Genomic DNA, 12,091 nt, shown 5'->3' with positions numbered 1-12,091 from the left:
GGGGCAGAATCAGGCTCAAGGCATTTTAACACGATTTTGGTTTGAAAAAATTTGAGCATTTACCATTCCTTCCACCTCTTCATTAAAACCATCCACTGGTGCACACTCACTGGCATGGCCATAACAGAAACAGTTCCCACGAACCACCATGTCATAAATGGCATAGTAGTACTTTTCTTTGATTTCCATTCTAGAATCCAAAAGGTTGTCTCCCAATGTATGTAATTTGGTGAAATTGATTCTTAAATTTGTGATTTTTAATAGGTCTGTGGGGAAAAAAAGCAAACATTTTCTTGAATTAGATACCAGGTTCAATGAACTGAAGGAAATCAAGAAAACTGCAGATTGTGTATGATGGGAAACCTCACACAAAGCAATTTTCTATGTCCAGATATAATATAACCTCCGAGATTGTAAACTAGACTTCATCTTGTTTAAATACAAAATTTCCCTTACTAGATCCTCCTGCTACAAATGCCAGAGGTTACAATAGAACCTCATCTACTGAGGTTACAAACATCTCAGGAATGGAGGTTGTTTGTAACTCTGAACAAAACATTATGGTTATTCTTTTAAATTTACAGCTGAACATTGACTTAATACAGCTTTGAAGCTTTACTATGCAGAAGAAAAATGCTGCTTTTAACAATCTTATTTTAAATGAAACAAGTACCGAAACAGTTTCCTTACCTTGTCAAATTTTTCTTAAACTTTCCCTTTATTTTTTTAGTAGTTTACGTTTAACACAATACTGTATTATATTTGCTTTTTTTTCTTTTTGTCTCTGCTGCTGACTGATTGCATACTTCTGGTTCCAAATGAGGTGTGTGGTTGACCGGTCAGTTTATAACTCTGGTGTTCATAACTCTGAGGTTCTACTGTACATTGTGTTTCAGCACTACGATCACTACATACACCAGATTAATTTAAGAATAGGGTCTATTTTGCTGTTGATACACACATTCATGTAACATTAATATTAATGGCACATGCATTAATGCCACAACAGATGCCTTAGTTTTCAATCACATTTTGGATTTAAAATGTAAAATGGGTGGGGTTTAATGTTAAGGAAGGACTGTGTGCATGTTTGGAAGAACTTGAGTTGGAAATTGCAGAAACACTTAGAATGCAAATATACTCATCTTCCTTATATGCCCCCAAAGCCTTTGAATATAATTAATTATATTTTGATGGCAGGAACAACTATCTTGATCTGACCAAATAAAAAGTAACTGTTCTCATAGGAAGATGTCTCTAAGGAAGACAACATTATAGCAATTAATTTGACCTTTGACTATTTCTGCCTGGATATTATTAAAACCTTGTTTTTCTCCCATGTTTGAAAATATCCTCAGTCTAAACCAATACAAATAAAATTCCTTATAAATCTCTCTTTTTAAACTTTAGAAAAAACATTCAATCAATGCAGCAGCAAGCACACAGCCTTCTACTTAAGTTGTTTTCTGTTTCATCCAGGCAGCTTTACATGTTAGACACTAACTTAAACTAAGGCCAAATACTGTAGTCCTTATTCGGGCAAAATTCCTAAAAAAGTTTCTTTTTCAAACTGTATACTTATATACAGCAGGAGACTTGTATGTTTGCATACCTTTGTCCCAATGACTGCAAGTAATTGATACATTAATGTTAATGTCTTAGGAGTGAATCCTACAATCAGATCAGTATGTGCAGACACTTAGTATTGCCAACTCCAAGAATCATGAATCAGACCCACAAAAATCTTGAGCTTAGCTAAAAATATCACGAGGTTTATTATTAATAATAATAATTAATAATAAAAAATAGGGGTTCTATTTATTTGGTTTCTTTAGGAAGGGGGTCATGTTTTTCTCTGAAACCATGAGGTTTAGAATCCCCCCCACTTTTTTTTAAAAATGGAAGTGGGGGTTTTCACATAATCCCATGACACAAGGAGTTGAGACTTTAAGAAACACACTAAATGTACCGAGACTCATGATAAAAATCATAAGAGTTGGCAACACTAGTTCTTATTCCCATGTAGAGACCCATTAAAGTCGGTGAAGAGGACCCCTGGTACATGTGCAGTTCTGTTTGCAGGATAGGGGCTTGGATCTTTGTATGGTTTTTTGCTTGTAAGTTTTGTATTTTTAAATGAAAAAAATTAATAAAAAATTGGTTAGAATGTGAAAGAAAAATAACTGTGTACATACTTTGAATCCTTGGACTATATGGGTCTTCAATTCTAAAAGCTGGATCTAAAGCACGATATATGACCTAAAGAAAAATGGAAAATGAAAGAATCAACCTTAAAACAAAGGAACTTGAACTGTGCAGAGAAAAAGTCTTCATTATATATAAAAATAACCTCCAACCTCTCCCTCAGTTGAAGGTTCAATGTCAGAATATCGGGAATCACAAATGATATCATCTACTTTCTTCATGGGTCCAGCTGAAACACCAGGGAAGGAGTTCTCACAGTCATATGCAAAGTATCTATATACTTGCCAGGTTTTTCCAAAATCAGATGATCTTTCTATTAGCATTGAAGCTGGGCGGAAGGTCTTAAAAAAACAAACAAAAAAACCTCAGAGAACAGCAAATGAGGTTATATATTATTAAATATTATTTAGATTTATATCCATCAGTTATTAGAAGGAGCAACGCATGTGCCTGAATTTCAAGACAGCTTCCATAGAATGATATGTTTTCAATTTTTTCCCAATTTTCTTTTTACTACTGACACTACACACAGTCTTTGGAGACAGATTATGGCTAGGCCATCATTTGAATCAAGCACATCAAATCAGAGAATGTCTTTAGAATGATAATTATATTTAATAATTATAGATACTTGGACATTTTACACATACTCATAATGCAACAAGCAAACTTAGAATACAGGACTGTTTACTGTAAGCTACTATGACTTCAGATTCCTATTTAAAATGAAGGTTAGAGAGAAAAACGTGGAGAAAGATGAGTATTTTTACGGTCAGTGAAGAAAATGCAGATTCCACAGTTACTGTAGCTCCTCATCTATCTCCCAGTCAGTTCTAATAGACCCCTCATTTCCTGCCACCCAGGGAGGGGCTGGGAAGGGTGGAACACAGAGAGGGAAATCTAGTTATTCATCTTTCCCCCTCCTTACCTTTGGTCTCTTGTTTCTTGTTAAGCAAGTCTAGTCACATGTACAGAACAACGGTAAGATTTTCCCACCTGTGTCTCTGGTATCTATCTGCATTACCTTTCTTAGTGCTCTAACAACTGGCCAGTTGAACAGGCCACTGAAATGGATCTTTTCCCCACCAGGTTCAGAGGTTCACCCTCAGCCAGTTGTATAGACTCCACTTCCAGGATCCATAATGACTCTGCTTTACCGACTTTGACCAAATTCTGACACAGCCTGACACAATCTAATCTTTTATTTTATATGAACAACTTGTCTCCTTACCTACAAGCATTTAAAACAACTAAATAAATTATAATTAGCTAATGAGATAAATAAAAAAAGATTCTTAACCCAACCCCCCACCTTCAAAATCCCAATTTGGAAAGCTCTGAAAGATTAGGGTCATTCACAATATGAACTGAACTTTAACATACAGATATCAGTTTAACATACAGATATCAGTTTAATACATGGCTGGCACTGACAAGATAATGTCAGCAACAGTTTGTTCATTTGTTTTATATATGTAGGCAAGATCCTCCAAAAGCCAAACACAAAAAGTATTTCTGTCACAGCTACAGAAGTGTATGCTGCTTTGCTGAAACTATCATCCACACTACAAACTTGTGTCCTACAAATGAAAATTTGGTAATTTAAGAGTTAAGATTGCTCAAGTGCATATCCAAGCAAACAATCACTAAAAAACAATAATGTCGTCATTGAAATCAACATTCACATCCACACTAATCTCAAATTGCATGCTTTTCCACCCAAATGCTCTTCATAGCCACAACTACACAGCAAACCCACTTCCACTCTGAACTCAGAAGCACTCACAATACACATATCACAACCAAACGCAAACCCTTCACTCTGATCTCAGCCAGAATATGACATCAAACCAACAGGCGTACATGCAGTATTAAAAAAGTCTCTTGTGATATTTGTCCATAAAAAAGTATGAGGTCAGAGTAAAGTTTTGCATTTGAGTGTGAAGCAGCTTTCACTCAAAATTAACTAAGTTTTTTGGGGGAAGGGAATTTCCCATGTTTTTTAAGTATATATCAGTATTCGCATGAATATATACATTAGCATGAATAGCCATCAATGCTCAAATGTGTCATTATTCATAATTTGTATTACCATAGCGCCTAGGAACCCCAGTCTTGGCCCAAGCCCCATTGTGTCAGGCACTGTAAAAATGTAGAACAGAAAGACAGTGCCTCCCCAACGAGTTTATAATCTAAGTATCCTTTGTCTCTCTGCCCTTTGTCCTGTCTCTCTGTCTCTGTGTCTCTGTCTCTGTGTCTCCCTCCAGAATCCTCTGTGCATAGGCTAGCTTTCCCCAGGCTCATTCCCCTTGAGCATTCCTGTTCCCTCATGTCCCAAATCCAGTCCTGCTCCTTACTAAATCCCTTCCATCTTTCACCATGACCCCACACATCCCTACCACATTCAGTTTTTAAATCCTAACACAAGGAGACATTTACACATGCCAGTGTTTAGAAGCGGAGTTTGGCATGGTTGGGATCCAGTCTATGGGAGACCAACATGTGATGGGTCGTGGTGGAAGCAGAGATGTGTGTTTGAGGTGGGAGGTGGAGCTGAGGGATATTATAGAATATTCAGTTGTCCTAGAAAGATAGCATGTAACATTTAGAGACTAAAACTAAATACAATTATTAATGTGTGAAAAACAAGGATTTTACTCCTGCATCAAGTGCAAATCTCAGTGACACCTCAGCTCTGGGGTCACTACTAATGCCACCATAATAAAATGTACTTTGAGACACATGGCACATAATCTGTCCTTCCAGGACATCTGCTTGGAAGGAAACAAGGGCACAGATGTTTGTTCCTCTTAGAGACATTTTCACTTGCCAAGTGAAAATGATTGCTAAAGCCAATTTAAAAGAGAAAACAACCTTGCTGCTATGTTTTGATTTTGATAATGATCTGGTAAAATAAAATACACAAACAAGATACAAAAAGCAAACCCAAAAGCACAGTTTTAAGCGACTCTATTTCCACCCTTCCACAATCTTGGTAGTCTAAAACCATGGCAAGACACACAGTTCCATTTTTGCTACAAAAGACCAAATATAAAATGCAAGTGAGCAATGGAAGAGAGCTTTAATCTCCTTATATTTTATGAGTGCTGGATTTATTCAAAGCAGAAACTTATCTGCGTATACAAAGATTGTCAATTAACAATTTGAAACTAACAGCCTTATGAAGTCCATCTCCTCTGCATTCCAATATTAATGGCATTTTTAATGCATTTATGAGAACCTGCATCTTCAAAACTGGAACATTATATATCTTAGTCTAAACAACCAGTTAAGCTCCCAACTGCCATCCATGACGGATGTTGGATTACATGGTGCTCTGGTTTGTGATTTGTGAAAATGCTATGGATTCCTTACCTTGAAGGTCATAATGAGATGAGTGAAATGGAATTCAGCTTCCAGATCCAGCTGGAGAGTTACGTTTTCCAAACCTAAAGCAGGCAGAAAAAGGGAATTCTACAGTAAACAGGAACATTTGTCAGCATTTAATTTAATCATTTTCCTAAGAGACCTTCATTCTGGTCACATAAGAACCTTTTTCTTGTCCTTTGGCTGTTATGCTGATAAACATTACAGAATTGCTGTGAAGACACTGAAGACACTGTGTTTGCAAACTTCCTAAAAACACATTACATGGGATTGCCCAGTGGAGATATGATTTCTTATACAGTGCTGTATGTGTACTTTGTCTGTATGACATTTAGCATATTTGACTTTATCCCAATACTTGGGGTAATGATACTTGGAAATACCACATTTTACAGATAGGAAACTGAGGCACGGCGAGGTTAAGTGACTAACCCAAAGTCACACACAATGCAGAACTAGTCTGGTTTCAGGCCTTCTGCAGAGGCCCCTATCTTGATACATTAGAAGTGAAAATCTCAAAAGTCCACTAAAGATGAAGTTCTGGCCCTCACTTCCCTCTGCATGTGCAAAAGCTCTGAAGTGCAATGGAAACAAACCATGATTCTTTCTGCTAGGAGCTGGATTGCTGAGAGCTCATGCAGAGGGATTCTGGAATTCTGCAAATGACTCTCTGCCTAGGAACATGGGTGTGTGGGGCAGCCTAGCTGTCCAGCAAGATGGGGTGGCAGATTTACATGCAGAATGGATTAACTGGCCTAGTGCCAGCAGGCTTCTCCCAAACCCTACGCAGGTCTCCTGCCCAAGGCTCATTTATTTCTAGTTTTACAGATAAGGATTTCACTTACAGCCAGTTACACAATGCTACATAATGGAGGGAGCTGGGGGATTCTTTCCTGTCCCTGTCAATCAGCGTACATCCAAAGCATGAGACTGGTTTACCCTTTACTTGGTTTGTATAACAGAACTAAAGTTGCTAGACAGAGGCAGATACAAAAGATAGCTGGAGGACTGGAAGAGCCTCCCATAAAATGCCCTGAGGAGAAGCCCTGCCCCCTCCCTCAGCTGCTGATAAGATTGAGGGTGATGGAATTCATACCATAGTGGTGATGCTGAACACTCTCTCAGGTGCCATCTCTAGTATCAGCCTCTGGCTAGTTGGTCTCTGCAGTTATAAGACCTCCTCCCTCCTACTTCTGTTTGTTGGATGGGAGCTCTCTCTTTTCCTCGATCCCAGAGCCTCCTGGCTATCCCAAGGAAGTGAAGGTGTCTTTGCTATTCTTCCCCAGCCTGTTTCCCAAGTCCTCATCAGCCATGTATTCCCCCCATAATTGCCTCTGACGTGGCAGATAATTTCCAGAGTGGTATCATTGAACTGCCATAGTTCTGGTCAGTTTCACACCTGCCTACAACTTTGGACATATTAGCAGTGAAACCCAGCAGATTCTTGCTAATTTCACTTAGCAGCTGCTTTGGGAAGCTATGAGCAGATGCAGAGGCATAGGAGCCCTTTGTCTACACACTCAGCAACTGCACTGCAGGGGTTCACAATTGCAAGGTTATCTTTGTAACCATAAGGGTGAGAAGCCTACAATTGTTTTTCAAATGAAAGGTTAAATTTTACAGAAGTTTATCGTTCAGGTCTCCTCATTCATAAATGAAAGTTTTCCACTTACCGGTGGCAAGAAAGAGATTTCTCAAGTTGTATAACTACAATTTATCAAAATGTTAGGACTGTATACAGAAGGAAGATAACACAAACAGTAAATTTGATGCATGTGAAAAGATCTCTTGAAACAGCTGGATATTGATTATATTTCAGTTTGTAGCATAACAAACAAACAAGAAGATTTAAAGGGGAGAGGGAAGGAAGACAAGTAGAATAATCCAAGGAAAGAACAGCACTTTCAAATTTTTAAACAGCTATAATTTTGTGTGGTACACACAGTAATATAATGATCCTTGCTGCTTTATGCCTAAATGGAGAGAGAAAGAATCATTTGTTGTTTATTTTTGAGGGACATTTGCATGACCTTATGAGCTAAAACTTTTCTGTTGGTAGGTTGCCAAATCTATTGCAAAAAACATGAGTTATCTGGAATGCTAAACTAGAAACAGTGGAGACAGATAGCTAGTTGGATTAATCTCACTTGTTAAAAAGGACATAATGTAAACTTCTCTTTAGTGGGCTAATAAGAGTTTTTCAAAACATCACAATGTTAGATAAATTACAATAAGAGTCTTTGCCAACATATTTGCCAAGATACTATGCCTCCCATGCTCATTTTTTTTAAAAAAGGGTATCTTAGAAGCTTTAGGATCGGATGGGCTGTCTTGAAGAAATTCAGGCAGGCTGAGAGCACAGCCATAAAAGTAAAAGAAAGTGGGTTACTCTGGAAATCACTTTTAGACAAAAACTCCATGAAACTAATGTGTGTGGTTTTTATTTGCTTTTATTTGCTTGCTTTGTTCGTTTGTATTTTTTGGCAGATGAATACATAGACTGAATAGAGAAGTGAGGTGACCCTGATATTGACAGAGTGGCCCTGGTTCTTTGCTTCTCCTGAGGGTCAGAGGACAAAGTGGCTTTAAACTGTGGGAGGCCTGTCCAGCTGCTGGCATAAACTGGAATAGCCTCAGGGGACCTGGGTTCTGCTGCCAGGTGACAACAACCACTGGGCACTCTAGCCACACCTCCTCCTTCTACTGACAGGCATGCTATGCCATAGTTTCTCAACCTGTGGTACGCATACCCCTGAGAGTACACGATACACAGGCAGGGAGTACCTAGGAAAAAACAGAGTGAAGGGGAGGCAGGCGGCAGCTGCTAGCTTCTGGGGGAAGCAGGCAGCAGACCCCCACTTCCCACCAGGTCCCAGTGGCAGCCTCCTGCATCTTGCAAGCTGGGCTCGCAGTTGGGTGGCAGCCACCCATGCCCCAGCTCCGAGCTGAGGGGCAGCCTCCAGTGTCCCAGCTTGAAGATGGGCAGCAGCTGCCTGCCCACATCCCTGGGTCCCAGCTGGTGAGAAAGCCTCCTCTGCCCCAGCTCAGATTGGGTGGCAGTCTCCCACTTCCCAGGCTGGCAGCCAGGTGGCAGCCACCTTCAACTTGCCCAGGTGGCAGCTCCCCTCCCTGGCTCAAAGCCCAGTGCCCAGAAAACTTGTCAATTTCACAGCTCTAGCTGAGCAGTGACATTGACAGCTATGACAGCCCCAGATTTCACCAGTTACCCTCTTTTCCTGTCTCTCTCTCACCCTTTCCTCCTCTCAAATCTATGGCAAAAAATTTGGCGTGGCGCTTTATATTCCTCAGCATTGGCATGCCGCTCAAAGTCTCCTAGCTTTGGCCAACATCACCTCTAGCCCAGGTACTTACTTGAGTTGCGCACCCCTGGTGTAAAGGTGGTAACCCTACCCACACTAGATCTGACATATGTCATATCACGTCCTTATATACTCAGCCCTTCTTCCAACATATGGCTCGCATTAGTCTGTAAATGGAAAATTGAGTGTTGGGGTACTTATTAAAATTTTCAGAAGTTAGGGGGTACTTGCTACTTAAAGGGTTGAGAAACACTGTGCTGTGCTATGCTATGCCATGCCATGCCAGGGGCTGGGAGGGACAACAGTGTACAGCTGTTCTGGCTGCTCTGCCTTGGGGTGCTTCCTGGGGGCTGTTTCCTCCCCCTCTGCTCGCTCTGTTAAGCACAAGAGATTTGGGCACAGGATATGAAATTGATCTGATTTTTAAAAACCTTAATAAGAGATTCCTTAAACTTTATCTTATACTTTTTCCAGCACTCCTAAAGTTCCTAAGACTTTGTTTATAATAAAGCACCACTCAGATATAAATCAAAGAATCTAGATTTACCAAGGGATCTGTGCTTAAAACACTAATGCTCCATGCAGCAGTAACGACTAGGTAGACAACCCTTCACAAAATAACAAAACACACTGGAACCCTTAAATCAATCAAGGGTGACCAATTATATTGACTGGAAATGATTCGGATGAACTGCATACCGTTTTCTGACTGCCACCACAGCTTGAGGCGGTTTGGAGCAAATGTTGTGACCACATTTTCAAGGAGATGGCTATCAAAGTTGAGAGTCTCGTGAAAGGGATACCGGGAATCACATGTGAAACATTTTTTGTCCTCCTGAAATAATAAGACAATTAACTTATTAGTCTTCACATTGGTTATTGCATCAAAAAAGTAATAGTTATTCCCCCCAGATAAGCATATTTTGCATTAATGTTATGTTTGACTCTTTGTGCCCTTTGTGGCGTGACTCCAAAAGATTTTTTTTTCTTACTTTAAAAATGAAAGAAAGCATATTTACTCTTCTACATTCATGCAAATTGAAGGCCAAAGGGAAAAATATAACAAGGAATCCAAAAGCTTTTCATTTTACTGGAAGTATGTTTTTACTTAAAACCAATACCAGGGATTATCCCTTGGAATAATTATGCTCTAGCACAATTCATAAGTAAATATTAATGTTAACAGAAAACTATTAAACGGATTTATGTTGAACCTTACACCTGGAAAACAACAAGTTCAAACACTCTGTGAATTAGTGTTTGCATCTATTAGAGCTCAAGATGAAGTTCTCCCTATTACAGATATCCTGGACAAAGCCCTGTGCATCTCAAAGTCCTCTTCAAAGCTTTAGTGTAGGTCCAATTTACTAGGGTGGAATTTCACCACTGAGTCCAAATTTTCAAGCATGTACTTAGTTTGAGCACACACGTTTAGAAGCACATATGCAATCCTAACTTGTGCAGGCAGCCCCAATTTGCACCTGTTTGAAATCATGAGCCTCAGTGACTAATCCTCCCTCACAGAACAAGTGTAACATAATAGCTATTATTATCATCAATTAATTTGTGTTGTGGTACTGCCAAAAATGCCAGGGCCCACTTGTGCTAGGCACTGTACAGACATAACAAAGAGACAGTCCCTGCCCAAAGGAGTCTACATCTACATTTAAGATGGGATACAACTGATGTATATGACAGATGAACAACAAGAGGAGTATGAGGCAATGGTGAGACAGCTTCGAATATGCACCCGATCACATTACACGAGCCACTAACTCAATGGTTCCCAAACTGTGGGACGTGCTGAAGGAACATTTGGGGGGCATGGTGGGGCCCAAGCCAGCACCCACAGAGGGTGGGGAGAGAGCACCACCCACAGAGGGTGGGGAGGGAGCACCACCCAGCCCCTCTCTGCCCCCAGCTCCACTCCAGCCCTGCCTCCCCAACCCCAGCCCTACTCCCAGCCACAGTTCTGCTCCGGGCCACGTCCCCAGCCTTGGCCCCGCTCCCAACTGTAGCCCCACTCCTGGCCCCAGTTCATTGCAGCTCTAGCCCCGGCCCTGGCCCCCCAGCTCCTGACTGTGGCTCTGCTCCCAGTCGTGGCTTCCGACTCTGGCTCATGGGGGGCACGGACAGATTCCATTGCGGGTAAGGAAGGGCATGATAGAAAAAGTGTGGGGACCACTGCACTAACTATAGCAAGTGTTAATGTAGGCAACCTGGCTCGGGTGGGTTTTAAAGAGGACAATGTGGTGATATTGTGGATTTTTACTGGGCACTCCTTCCAAGCATAAGGGGCTGCCTGGGAGAAAGCACGATGGTGCATGTCTAAAAACTTGACAAATTGGCAGCTAAGGGTGGCACTGTTGGCAGAGTGGAGGCTACATTCACATTGACTCAGCCCTTAATAAAACAGAACCTTAGCAGTCAAGGACCTGAGCATTAAAGATGTTGCTATAGTATAAAGTAAGTGATGCCGTTTCACAGAGTTCAGTGCTTATTACGGCACCGTTTTCTGGGTAGTCCCCAGTCCCAGAGTTCATACTCCACAAGCTCTCTGTCATTCCTGCCACAAGGAAGTAAATCAAGACAAGTCTCTGTGGCCCCAATTCCTAATGCATGTCTCCATCATCTTCCCATATAGTCAGATTATTTGGGCTAAAATACAAGTAAATTACATGTGCACACCCAAACCAGCCAGAATAGAAGTCCCAGATACGGACCCAATCCTCCTCCCAATGAAATGAGGGTCAAAGCTGTCAGTCAGAGATGAAGGGTCTCAGCATCTTTCAGAATCTCCCCTCTGCCCAGGTCTTTTCTTCCACACCCAGCACCTTTGTGGGGGCGGGGGCAAAAGCAATCAACGATATAACGCTGCCTCAGAATATTTAATTGCAAGAACAAAAATAAGCGAATACTTGACACCTTGCAGAAATTTCAGAAATTGCTGTACTATAACCATATTGCGGCCCAATCCTGCAAAGTGCTGAACACGCTCATTCAACCTAAACACAATCTGAAATGATATGCCATTTTAAATTTACTAAAAAGCAATATATTTTGAGCCAAATTCTATGGTCCTAAATGGAACAAGACTGCCATTGTTTTCAGGGGGAGTTTTGCTCCACTTAGAACCACAGATTTTGGGCCCATGTTTCTGACATCGTAAACTCAGGCTG

At 40.7% G+C, this 12,091-nt stretch overlaps 1 protein-coding gene across 1 annotated transcript in view; it reads right to left on the bottom strand.

Annotated features, from left to right (window-relative positions):
- Positions 1 to 12,091, bottom strand: part of LAMB1 (laminin subunit beta 1) — a 57,058-nt gene that overhangs the window by 42,422 nt on the left and 2,545 nt on the right. The window contains exons 3-7 of the mRNA XM_067564434.1: positions 9,612 to 9,747; positions 5,581 to 5,654; positions 2,358 to 2,546; positions 2,196 to 2,259; positions 64 to 266 (exon numbers count right to left, since the gene is read on the bottom strand). Coding sequence (XP_067420535.1) covers positions 64 to 266; positions 2,196 to 2,259; positions 2,358 to 2,546; positions 5,581 to 5,654; positions 9,612 to 9,747 — 666 coding nt within the window. The remainder of the gene's footprint in view (positions 1 to 63; positions 267 to 2,195; positions 2,260 to 2,357; positions 2,547 to 5,580; positions 5,655 to 9,611; positions 9,748 to 12,091) is intronic.

The sequence above is a fragment of the Emydura macquarii genome, unplaced genomic scaffold (assembly GCF_026122565.2).
Source record: "Emydura macquarii macquarii isolate MOO-44397 ecotype Brisbane River unplaced genomic scaffold, CSIRO-AGI_Emac_v2 contig_2636, whole genome shotgun sequence".
NCBI classification, from domain to species: domain Eukaryota; kingdom Metazoa; phylum Chordata; order Testudines; family Chelidae; genus Emydura; species Emydura macquarii.
The sequence above is the reverse complement of the archived record's forward strand: the minus strand, read 5'-3'. Positions and strand labels throughout refer to the sequence as shown.